Source organism: Alligator sinensis, unplaced genomic scaffold, assembly GCF_000455745.1.
Source record: "Alligator sinensis unplaced genomic scaffold, ASM45574v1 scaffold117_1, whole genome shotgun sequence".
Lineage (NCBI taxonomy): Eukaryota > Metazoa > Chordata > Crocodylia > Alligatoridae > Alligator > Alligator sinensis.
Window position 1 is genome coordinate 370987 of NW_005841855.1, and position 13107 is coordinate 384093.

The 13107-nt window shown below is 38.5% G+C and overlaps 1 protein-coding gene across 8 annotated transcripts in view; it reads right to left on the reverse strand.

Annotated features, from left to right (window-relative positions):
• OSBPL1A (oxysterol binding protein like 1A) overlaps positions 1-13107 on the reverse strand; it is a 107153-nt gene that overhangs the window by 72381 nt on the left and 21665 nt on the right. For 5 of the 8 annotated variants that reach the window (XM_025213895.1, XM_025213892.1, XM_025213903.1 and 2 more), the window contains exons 4-13: positions 11136-11210; positions 10149-10260; positions 8432-8517; positions 6710-6854; positions 5928-5995; positions 5770-5814; positions 4960-5033; positions 4802-4862; positions 2947-3045; positions 1344-1469 (exon numbers count right to left, since the gene is read on the reverse strand). In XM_025213895.1, the coding sequence (XP_025069680.1) occupies positions 1344-1469; positions 2947-3045; positions 4802-4862; positions 4960-5033; positions 5770-5814; positions 5928-5995; positions 6710-6854; positions 8432-8517; positions 10149-10260; positions 11136-11210 (891 nt within the window). Of the gene's footprint in view, positions 1-1343; positions 1470-2946; positions 3046-4801; positions 4863-4959; positions 5034-5769; positions 5815-5927; positions 5996-6709; positions 6855-8431; positions 8518-8606; positions 8749-10148; positions 10261-11135; positions 11211-13107 lie in introns of all 8 variants that reach the window. The other 3 variants (XM_025213899.1, XM_025213911.1, XM_025213922.1) reach the window with 2 other exon arrangements.

A 13107-nucleotide genomic window follows, 5' to 3' on the forward strand; every position in this document is an offset into this window, starting at 1 on the left:
CCCATGGGCCTACGGTAAAAAAAAAAAAAAGCCTTAAAAAGGCACACACGACTTCAAAATCTTCCTTGAAAAAGGTCTTTATAGTATCAGCCTTATGGATACAACTGTCTTCTTCCCCATCATACACTAAGATTCTGTTTGTAAAATAGACAAGTTTTGTGAAACCAGTTTGAATGTAGAATCAGTACTACAGAATAAACTTTGTTTCATGGAACACCAAAGACCCTCTCAGATGCTTTCTTGAAGTTGTGGTTTGCCTTGTATTAAGTCAATATATGAATTTAGGTTAGGGACCTATACATTAAAATAATCATTATGTCCATGCTTAAATTGCCCATTTTAAAATGGAGTTTATATATCAGACCAGTATATTGCTGAGGCTTGCATTCTATACGTTTTAAAATACCAGTCCCCAGTTTAAAAATCATATTTTATTGCAACAAAAACCAATCATGAACAAATGGCTAATAATCAGTAGTTAGCCTTTTCTTAAGATGCCCGTCTCAATATGGTGTGAAAGGTAAGAATGATTTGACATTTATAAATGAAGAAAACATGGTACATGAATTCTGAGTGTGAATTATGAGAAGTTAGATTTATCTGTAAAAAGAAAAAATATTTACTGTACACACATTTTATACTACAGAAATTCATAGTGCTCACTATAAGAATTGAACTGATGGAGATGAAAAAATTCTCTTTTGCATTTATTGCCAGAAGAGACTGCATTTTGCAGAACTCTCTATCTTGCTAAGCCAAGACAGACTGACAAGTATTCAATGCTTTGCAAGCAGCAGCTAGCTTGACAGGTGCGAGAGAATACAAGTCAATTATCAGAAGCAAATTCTAAAGATGTAGTATGCATGTATATTTCAAAGTGACCAATTATACTTTAAAAGATAAATTATCCAAAGCACTTTGCCTACAAACCAAAAGGATTCTGGCAATGGTTAAGTGAACAAACTAGTAAGAGCATAGTGAGGAGTTTTTCCAGCAGCTAATTAAAACTAGACCTTGCTGTTGCAATGAAGTCTAGTTACCACCAAATCAAGTGTGAAGCTCCCTCTGCTGGTCAGAAGTCATAACAATGACATACTATCACTTGGTAATTTTCAAAACCACTCCCACCAAAATGAACCAACTTCAATTTGTATTACACATACAGTTTTCAAGAATAAGACATCATATAAAATGGTATAAACACTATTAGACTTTATGCAGCCATGAGAAAAGCCAAGTGAATGAGAGCAGGAAATTTCCAGATTGGGCAATGTTGCTCTGATTTAGCTCAGGTACTGTAACTTTTCTCTCCTTGTAAGAATACAGACCAGTTTTACACATACTTTCAGAGTTTCTTCCAGTTCTGCAGCAGATACAGTATCATCTTCCTCCTCATCACTACTCAGTTGCTCTTGCGTGCAGTAATGAGTGCTGTAGGCAGAGTGATCTTCTATAGCTTCCAACCAGTTCTGAAGGTAAAGAATCCACTGTTTAGCCATTTAAGAGCACAAATTTTAGAAGCACATCTCTCAGCTTCAGCAGTAACTGGAGCTTCAAGTTCAGAGATTCTCTCCACCCAATTGCAAAAAGTAAATATTATACTATATACAAAGTACTTTCATGGTGGTCAGAGTGCTGACAGACTTCTAAGAACTAGGTTACTACTCTGCCTTGCTATTTCTACTGCAAGTACTTTGAAGCAAGGTCCATCATGCTGTGGTATTGAGTCTAGCAAAATAAGATCTTCTGACACTACTGCAATACAAGAGTTTTTTTGTCTTTAAATTTCAGACATTAGGGCTGGAAGGGACCTTGTGAGATCATCAGGTCCAGCCTCCTGCCCAGGGGGTAGGAAGTCAGCTGGAGTCAGATGATCCGAGCAAGATCATCATCCAAATACTTCCTGAAGGTGTCCAGAGTAGGTGCTTGTACCACTTCTGTGGCGAGTCTATTCCACACTCTGGAGACTCTGACAGTAAAGAAGTTTTTCCTTATGTCCAGTCTAAAATGGTCTTCCAGCAGTTTGTGATCGTTGGACCTAGTCTTCCCTTGGGGTAGCCTGGTGAACAGACATCCTCCCAGTTCCTGATGCACACTGCTTATGTACTTACAGGCTGCCACCAAGTCACCCTTAAACCTTTGCTTCTCTAGGCTGAAGAATCCCATACCTCTCAGCCTCTCCTCAGCCTGCTCTCTCGACGCCTGATCATGAACGTGGCTCTCCACTGGACTCCCTCAAGCTTATCCATGTCCTTTCTAAAGTGTTGAGCCCAGAATTGGATGCAGTACTTCAGCTGTGGCCCTCACCAAGGCCAAATAAGGTGGAAGAACAACATCTTGGGTCTTGCTTCACTTGAGTTTAGGGATATATAAAACTATACAAATACACATACATGTATATTTATATATCTCTAAACTATAATATACAGTCAGTAGATGGATGTATAAAGTTACACATGCACACACAAAGTATTACACACAAAATATGTTGAGTATTGTATTGTTATTTCTAGCCTACTAGACAAGCGTTTGGTATTTACAAATTGTAGCTTTAATATCTTAGCTTTGGGCCCAATGGCAAGACTGGAAATAAAAAAACAACACTACTGGTAAGAAAGTTCCTTCTCATCTGAAATAAGGAACTACTTGAGGAAGCTGTTAAATTTTCTGTTAGAAACATCTGGGGAAAAAAAGTAACTGCTGTTTACGCAAAGTCAATAGACTGAACTAGATTTCCTTACATCACTTTCTTCCAGCAGAGAAGCAGGAGACAATGTATGGTTGTCCTGACATCAAAACGATTCAAGCACTAAAATCATGTTACAAAAATCCCAAAGCATAACCGAGATCAAGGATTAACTACCAAGAGTTAGCTGTATTCAAAGTTAGGTTGGGATTCTCTCCATTTATACATTAAATATTTAACAAAAACTGGTCAATAATTACCTCTCTAGTCTGAGGAGAATTGTTTTTAGGAACTTTAAAACTGTGAACAGTGTCATCAAAACATCTGACAGAGAAGAAGCAGCTGTCTGTAGGTTTTATCTGAGGATGAAAGTTCACAGACGAAAAAAAAAAAAAAAAAAAAAATCAAATGTTTCCTGGCAATTATGGACATATTTAGAGCACTGAACTACTACATTTTATTGACTTGAGAGAAAGAAATGTATGTTTACTCTGATTTACAAGTGAAGTTTTTTTTATGCCAAACTTACACATTAAATCTACATAGCAAACACTACATTCAGATTTAAAACCTACATTAACATTTGTGCCATTACCACTGTTGGTGGCTGGTATACCAAGTCTAATGAAATGTATAAAAGAACGTATTCACATGCCCTGTGGGAATAATTAAAAAACAGCTTGATCATACAGAAGCAAAAAAGAATAGGCCCCCCTACATGCCCCTGACAAGAAAGTTTGTTTTTTCTTTCAAAGCAAGCAATAATATTTGCATAGTTTAAAACCCAACCAGGAAATATCCCTACTGGATAGCATTAACATTTTTAAAATCAAAGATATTTGAATTGAAGTTTCTGGAGTGTGGCATTCAATGCATTTTTAAAGAACTTGCTGGAAAGGAAAAATATTTTACATAGGAATGCCTACCCCATATGGCATCTTCGGATTCTGACCCCTCTAAGCAAGCTAAAAGCTACAACGTTACACATTTAGTCCACTTGAAAAATATGGCTTTTTTTGGTCTTTAGTTTGACAAACATATGACATAGTTAAACAGAGAAGGGGAGGAGTCCACTGACATTGTAGACAGAGGCTAAAAGCAATGGGAATGCTGTAACTTTCAGCTCTTGAAATGTTTTGCTTAGAGTGTTTTAGCTTCTTATTTATTTTTAGGTAAATTAGTTATGGAAGACAGTTCTGAAGGAAAATTAAAAAAAAAAACAAACCAAAAAACAAACAAGCCCCCCCCCCCCAAAAACCCCAAACAACAAATGAGCACACATGCGTGCATTTCCAAGCTTATTTCTGGAAGGTTTACTTTCCTTGACCATTTAAATTTTCTACTTCCCTCTGCTTCCTGAAAGATGCAGGGAATGATGAATGCATGGCTAGCTACCTCAGATCCAATTATCAGGGTGAGGAAGTTGCAAGCATGGAGCTGGACTTTTTATTAAAAGAATTTTACATGCAGCTTGCTGAAGCTCAGACTGAGCTCAAGTAGGGGTGAGAGTCAGGCAGGTAGCTGCTGCCTGCTCCTTGCACCTTCCATGTCCCTGCCTATCCCCAACAGGCTCTACCCACTTCCCCTTCCCAACCTCAGCTGCTTACTGGTGGGTGCAGCTCTAGCTCCATTCCCTGCTAGACACAGAGCATGCAGTAACTCTGGCCCCAGGGTGCTACTGTAAGACCAGCCAGGGGCTGGAGCGACCATCTGCCCCTTGCCTGAAAGGGAATGGAGCTAGAGCCATGCCTGACAGTAAGCAAGTGAAAGAAAGGAAGCAGAGGCTGAGCGGGGATGGGGGAGGCAGAGAAGTGGTGAGGGCCATCTGCCCCCTTGCTGCTGGCTTTCCCCACTGCAGTGAGGGGAGGGGACAAATTTCAAGACAGCCTTCCAATAATTAGATTCTGTATGTGGAAGATTATAGCAAACTTATAACATTTTCCATGTACAGAATTAGAGGTGCACCAATTTTAAAAAAGTTGGTCCATGCCATATTGGCACTGATAAAAGAAAAATAACTGACATTAAATCAGCAGTCGGCTTTTTTTGGCCAATGTGGCTGATAGTGCCATATGCATTATGTATAAAATACCCACATTTAATTTCACCTCCTACCGTGCAGATAGCTTGTGTTAGATGCTTACATCCTTGACGACGAGTATTTAATGCATCAGCCCTTTGGAAGATAAAAAGGAGTATTTTTTTTAAAGGGGGGAGTAGGAAGGGACTGCTTAAAAAGACTAACAATTGGTACGCTAAAAGGAAAGACTTACTGTTTCCGATACCAGGAAAGGACTCCATGTTCTAGTACTACCCAATAAAGTTTCCAGCCAAAAAACCTTGAACTCTGAAAGGCAAAGTTAACAGTCATTTCACAGCCAATTGCTATTCCTAATAAATAAATCAGGAGACTGATGGCTAAAAGTAGTACATTGAAGTAAATGACTCCTTAAAATGTATAAAAAACCCCCCTGTAAATTATTAAGTCTGTTAAAACTATTATTATAAATTTAATTAACATTCTTAAAAGGAAATGAATTTGTTAAGAAAAAGTGTTCCTAAAAATAACCAGGTAAACTTATACATATAAATTTTAATAAAGTCCTCCTGAAAACAGTTTAATTGGAACATTTCAACATTAGGGATATAGAATTTCAGCATTTACACAGTCATCAATCAGATATCTGCTCCTTACTACTTAAGACCCCTTATGAAGCTACCATAAAAATCTTTCTTTGCACATGATCAAATTCAAACATTTGCCAGTTTTTGAAATGGGTATCAGGAGGTAGATAGCGTTGTAAAGGGTTGCCAGACCAAACAGTAGTCTCTTCATGGAGTATTTTTAAATGACAGAAAGACCTATAATTAGTGGACTCCACAATATGTCCTTTTGGTTTAAGGCAAAACATATAATTCATGAAGGAAGCTGGGACTAAGCCATGTGTTGAACACTGGGCCTTCAATCTCCATTTACTACCGTCTACCAGATCAGCTTTCCTACTTTATGTTAAAAAAGGTAAAATATTTCCAAAATGGTTTTGAACCCACCAACTGGATCCAAGAACTGCCAAAAGACATACCTTCCATAAGAAACCTTCGAAACGTTTCAGGGGTTTGTTGATCACCTATAAAAACAAAAAGTTTCTTTAAGCAAGTCCAACAGGATTTTTTTTGTTTTGTTAAATAAAAAAAAAAAAAAAAAAAAAAAATCCATGCTGTTAGGATCCTTCGTACCCACCTTTCCAAGGTTACCTCTGAGAATCTGCTTCATTTCTGCACCCTGGGCTAGATCAAGAGGTGTCTGGTCTGTTCAATAACCAAGATAAAGCATGAGGTTTTTAGGTTATTAAAAAAAATAAATAAAAAAAAGTATTATGCAGTAGTTACTCATATTTGAGTGTTTCTATGCAAAAAGGGAATCAGTTTTAAAACAATGTACAAAAAGAACAGCTAACAGAAGAGTTGCAAGTTAATCACAACCTAATGTTACCGTCTCCCCAGATCAAATTCTTATACTAAAGGCACTTTCTGAAGACCCACGTTTCTTACACCAACATTCCTGGCTTGCAAGATTAATTTTAAATCACTTGTCTAGAGAAATTCTTGCTTGATGGATAAAACAGTATTAGATTAAAGGTAAGTAAGTATACATCTCCTAGATTTGGCAAGTTTAAAGTTTTGCAAGGCTGCAGTAAAATTACATTAGCCTTGTTTTATGTTAGTCAGTACTTAGCCCTGACTAAATTGCATGCAACTAAGTAGTGGTAAGTGTCACTTTGTTGGAGTGACGAGACAAATATTGCAGATGGACTTTTAATGAGAACTTACAGTAATAATTCTAAATTCATCCTCAAAAGCTTAACAACAACAACAAAAATCTAACAAACTTTTACACTGCTTGAGGAGAACTGCAGAGTCCAGAATACTTTGTTAGCCACTGCATAACAATGAAGCTGTTAAAGACACTGGTACAGTCTGTGCTTCATTTTTACGCTGCAAGAGCTTTTGCTGATTACTTACCATTTTTGTTTCTTACTTTTGGGTCTGCACCATTTTTTAGAAGTTTTAAGGCGCACTGCTTCTGGGCACGGTATGCTGCACAGTGCAATGGTGTATTGCCCATCTGATCAATACAGTTGATGTCAGGAGGCTTTGGCTTGTTTAACTAAGAAAAAATTTACTTAATGGTTAGTTTTTTCTACAGCACAGCAGCTGGCTAAGACTCATCTAGTAATAAACTCATATAAAAACAGAAGTCTGACACTGCAGAAGAGTGACAAAAAGGAATCATGTAACAGGATGGAGGAGTGCTCAGCTGCCAAGTAAGATTCCCAGTTACTAGTAGAGGTGTTTCCTATAGTTCAGCTTACTTTACCCTTCTAACTTCTAGCATAAAACGTACCCTGCAACAGGTTGGCTGCATTTCAGTGGTAAAACATGGTATTATTTTGCAATCAGAATCGATAATGTTAGTATAGCCACAATGGTTGTCCCAGAACCCAAGGTGCAAGATTTGTGAGGTGAGAAAGTCTTTCATTTGACCAATTTGAGATTAAGTGGTCAGTTGTCACTGGTCATTACCCTTCCAAGTAGTCAATTCATTATCAAAATTAGGCTAAAACTAAAGCAATTGTTTTAAAAATTTGCACTAAGCTCAGACTAAACTGCTTCTTTTCTCAGATCTGATGAAAGGCAGCTGCTGCCTGAAAGCTCCCCTAACATCTCTTCCAGGTATACCAGAAGTTCCAATAAATAAAAGAAGAGAAAAGAGAAAGAAAAAACAGAACTGCTATTAGAATGCATATTACCTTTAAAGCCAATCTTGAGCTAGACACCGATTTTCTAGAAAAGGTTTTAAAAAACAAACCCTTGCAAAGAACCTTAAGTAAAAGATACTTTACTTTTTTCTGGATTTCAGCCATGAAACCAACCAGTTCAAAGCCCTGAGTGCATTTCTAGTGGCTTGCAGCTTTCCTAAAGATACCAATAGAGCTGAAACCAAGCATGAAACTTCAGCCTGAGGGAGACCTGCTTTGGGAATTCATTCTTACAGTTATTTCAGGTAAAAAAAGGTACAAAAAAGTACTGTAGTTTCTTTCACTAGATACAAATTTTATGCCATTTTTAGACATACTAGCTTGTTTAACATTACAACAAACTACAATAGCCACCAATACTACAAATTCTAGACTATGGTGTCATCCAAAAGCCAGCACCTCCAGTGGTAAAAGAGCTATTAACTTCATGTGCACTGATTCAGTATGAACATTACTTCCAAGATTGCCCAGCTTGCTCCTTGGGCGATTCAGTCTTTGCACTGCCAGAATGCTTCTCCTGGAGACAATCTCTGTTGCTGACTGCAGGCATAGTGCTATACAGCAAAAGGCAGATTTTGTTTTGTGGTAGGAACTCGCCACTTTATTTAACATAGTGTTGATTCATTTTGCATGCACCTGCTTGTCATTAAATACAGTAACTTCAGTCTAATGCCAAGGAACTACCATTACATCCTAAGAATAAAGTTAACATACAAGTCAACACATAGGTCTTCTCTGCAGTTTCTTTTAACTTGGCAAGGATGTCAAAAGACTTGAAATCTTAGCATCTTAATGATAGTAAAAAGCAGAGTACTAGTACTGTGGAATATTATTTCAGGCAACACATCATGGGTATATACTAAAAAGATGCTTCTGCCCTTAGCAGTAGTACCATAAGGAGCAAGCAACATCTCAAAAATCTTACCAGTGCTGTGAGTTTTCCAGTCTCTCCTTCCCTTGCTGCTCCTAAAAGCTCCTCTTCCAGTTTCCTTTCTTGTGTCCTCTCCACTGCTGTTGTCAAAGCACAGACATTTTAGCCATCACTGTTATAATTTTCAGAGGACAACATGTAACATCCATGGTTTAAAACATTCAAGTACCTTATTGCAGGGTTCAAGAAGTTTGATGTTTACTCATCTGAGGATTATGTCTACCAGCCAGGGTAAAGGATATCTATGGAGCCATGTCCTTCAGGGTCATTTTAAAATGCAGTACACAACTGTACAGAATGCCAAACTAATGCTGAGAAATATTTTAACAATTACTCAAGTTTCACAAGTACTTAAATGTTTGCCAAGCAGTGCTAATTTAATAGTGAAAAGTATCTGTTCTAAGCTTTTCTAGGGGGTATGGCAGAAAGCCAATGGTAATATTTGGCTTTATTACTTAGATCATGGATGCTCAACCCCTAGCTCATGGGCCAGATCCAAGTCATTTGGCCCACAAGGCTCTCCAAGGGTCTGGAAATTTGGCAGCAGTGACAACTGCCACCATTCCCCCGCCACCAAGTTTCCAAGCCCTGCACAGCTGGATCAGGCCCTACCCGAGTTCTTCCTGCACAGACGAACTGGATCCCAGCCAAGTCAGCATCACATGCTGGAACAGGCCTATGGACTACATCCAGCTTGTGGACCGACCTGGCACTGCTCATTCAGCACTCAGAGTGAAAAGGTCAGACACGACTGACTTAGACATGCTTAGGTTGATGTGTCTTGATCCCTTTAGACAAAAAGGATCCAGTTTTCATTAAAAAACACCACAGAGTGCCTGCTCACGAAGTCAAGTCCCTTTGTGTCACCTCAGGTTATACAACCAGAAGTACAAGATACTTCCATAGGAGTAATGGTTATGGACTTCATTTTCAGCCTTGCAGTATTGTGGGGAAAACATTTTGAGTAGTGGTTCTGAACAATTCTTTTATCTTCTGCAGCTGCAGAAGTTTAAATGAGTAGGAAACTGCCTGTGACTGGAAAGGGGAAATCAGCTAAAATGTGCACGCGATCTGGCTTGCCTCCTTGGATGTTGGTGTTTAAGACTACCGAAAGAGAAACCCAACCCTCCTCCCCCATACACACACACACACACACTTTAAAACAACAAGATTTGATACCCATCTGCAGTTTTATTTCTTGGCTTTTAAAGGAGAGACCCCAAACTTCTCAACTAAGGCATCAGCTCATTCTGACACTGAAGTGGTCATGTTTGCAAGGTACTAGTTCTAAAATTTGCATAACTTAAAAAAAACAAAACAAAAACCAAAACATAAAGCTCTTGTTAAAATCAGAGCATTCCTGGAATTGCCTTCCAATATGCCAATATACAAAGCCAATACTTTGAAAAAAGTTCACACCACTAGAAAGGGTAGAGAGAGATTTAAAAAAAATCTGTCACTAAGTGCTACTTTTGATAAAACAAAATAACAAAACTTAGGGCCTTAAGTTTTTTTTTTAATTCCAGATTTTAAAGCCCAAAGCAGACCTGCTGTATTGACCTGTCAGAGAATTGTTATAGAACAGACTAAGCATCATTTGCTTTGTATGATGGAACTAGAAGCTACTTCAAAATTTAAATGAGCTTGGAGTCAAGGAGTGCTGCCTCAAAAAGTTAATAGGCAGAAACAATGAAGGATATATGGAAGTTACCTTCCAGCATATTTCTTATCTCCTTATTATGTGTGACATCTTTTGCAGTCTGTCCACTCCCATTAACAATAGAAGTATCTCCATTATATTGCAACAGTAGCATCACCACCTCCTAAAAAACAAAAGTTGAGAGATGTTTGGTTTTTCACAAAACAAATTGAAAGTACATTGAAAAATATAAATTAATTGAAAAAAACAAAACACAAAAACAAACAAAAAGAAAAACAACACTACCACCACCACACAAAAAAAAAAAAACAAGTTTGAAAGTTGGGTTGGTCCAGCTTTCTTTTGCAACCTTCCCTGTAAGCCTAAAAATTGTATAATGGGTTATTGCCCTAACAATAGGTGTCACAGTAAAGCCAGACAGAAGATCATTTGACTGTAGAGGGCAACAGTACTGTGAAGGAGCATTATGGTATTTAGGCACTCGCCGAAAAAACTTGAGCAAACGTAACACTTCCTTATATTGCATGTGACCACATATCCATGTAGAAGTGGTTCTCTAGTAAAAAAACACAACAAAAAAAACCCCAAATAAAAAAATCTGGACATACTTGCAGGTCTGCAAAGCCTAGGAATCAAAATGGCTTCTTCAATAAGAGCTAGAATAATTATTCACATTAAATTATCTACCGACTAGATTAATCTTTAATTAAATACTTTATTTATAATCCCTGCCCCAAGAGAGGCTCATGGAAACTTGCAATAAAAAAAAGCACACAAGTTATAAAACTAGATCTAGAAATACCAGAAGTAAATATTTAAGTGGCTAAGAGACAGCATTTTAAATACGACTTCTCTTCAGAAAAAAATGCAGTTTTAGTATCATATCCTTCATATTTTGGATTGAAAATATTAAAATAGAAATAAAGCAACATTTTAGATTCTGTTTAATCATTATAGCATCCCTTTGCAGGAGCATCTTACGCCATGGTAACTTTACAAAGCTTGAAAACCCCAGAGTGGAACTCGGAAAAAATTTACCTTGCGTCCAGTGTAAGCTGCACGATGTAGAGGAGTGTCACCCATGTTGTTTAGCACATTTAGATCTGCACCAGCCTACCAACACAGAGACTGGTAAGGCATACTGGAAACATACAGTTTATCACTATGAAGAAATTGAGTTTTTTCTGGAGGGTAGCAGTACAGACACTTGATAAAGAATGGATTCCATGAATTAGGAGGTTTCCTCTATGCCTTACTACAGTATTCAGAGAGAAGTTGCACAATAGCTTGCCAGTATCCCAGCATGCTTTGCTCCCAGGCTCTCTTCCCCGCTACCACAGGTCCACAGAAAATGGTGGGTCACTTGGGCGGGGCTGGGCTGGGCTGGGCTGCACTGCTCTAGTCAAGCAGGGAGCCCCTTCACAATCCCCTCATTGTGCTGCAGGGAGAAAGCCTGCAAACCAGTCTGGGTAAGCCAAGCAGGGCTGCCTTGTATATACTGCTGTCATCCATCACAAGACAGACTGGAAGCCAGCAAAGCAGACTCGGATGTATATACAGGAAGCCCCTGGCTGTGCAGCAACTTGGCACTGAAGGTCTGTTCGGAGGTCTCCAGGTAAGTTTTTCTACCAGGAAAACAAACCTCAGAGAGCTCTCCCAGATCACTTGATAGTATGAATATAGACTGTGTACACATGTTCAAATGAATGAAAATGCAGGGAAAGACTAATGGGCAGAAGTCTACAAAGACTTTACAATGAGAGAGAACTTTTTGCTGCTATTCTGAAGCCAACTATCTGCATGCACAAGCTGCATAGAGCAGGGTATGAAGTTGCATGGACAACTACTCTGCAACAATATACAGACCTCACTGATCCAACTTGCTACAATTAAGAGGTTTCACTGTCTCCATGCTTGCTCCCTACCTCTTTGCAGATCTAGTGGCAGTTCCCCCCACTCCCCTGCAACATGAAAACTCCTCATTAGTTTGAGCCTCAATCTTGTTTTTCCTATGCCTTCCCCACTCCCTTGATTCAATCCAATTATCTTTTCCCTTACACATTACCTCCATCAGTGCTCTTTGCCCAGAACTGTGCTTTAGAAGATACCAAAAAGCCTTGCTACCCTTTAATATCTGGGTTCTGCTGCTGACTGACCACGTCCTTAGGCAAGTTATAGGCTCCTAATACATCTGTAGACATAAATCCAATTCCCCCTGGAATAGACTCCTGAATACTTTAACTTTTAGTCCTCTCTGCTGCAGACAGGGCTCTTGTAAGTACATGTGACCTATGGACAAAAAGCATTCGATAATATAAAAAACAAACAAACAAAAACAAAAAAAGAAAAAACACAAAGAAAAAATCCAACATTTTAAGGTTGAGAAGGGGAAGATATACCAAAAGCTTCCAAATGCAAGGGACAGTGCTTTATATTATGTTGTAAGCTGTTTCTTCGGGTATGTTTGTAGAGTAAGAGATGGAATCTTTTATAAAAGTGGTCTCTTTTCACTTTATCAGCACATTACTAATATGAACTTTTGAACATGGATATGGGAAGGATGGCTTTTTTCAAATAGTTCAGAATAGATATAACATTTTAAATCTATGACTTATTATTATTATTATTTTTGAAGTACTAGCAACCAAATCCCTCAAGACGATTACCAAATTACATACAGGTTACGCTTATTTATTTTATGGGTGGGAAAGAAGAAACCCACTGATTTGAGGCTTCCAAAGTATCCAAGGCTGTTGCAGATGTTTAAGTAAAATAGTCACATAACTGGGGTCTGAGAAATTTTACCTCATCCCCAAAGTTATACAACATGCCATACAAGATGTACATGGCAGCTCACTTGATTTGGGGGAATTAGTTATAAAATTCCCTAGATCCCAATCACATGATGACCAGCTGCTAGTGTGCAGGACCTGCACTGGGACCTTGCTAATGTAGGGAATCCCTGTAGGTTTCCTGCCCAGTCCTGCAGCCCAGGTAGGAGCTGTAGGGA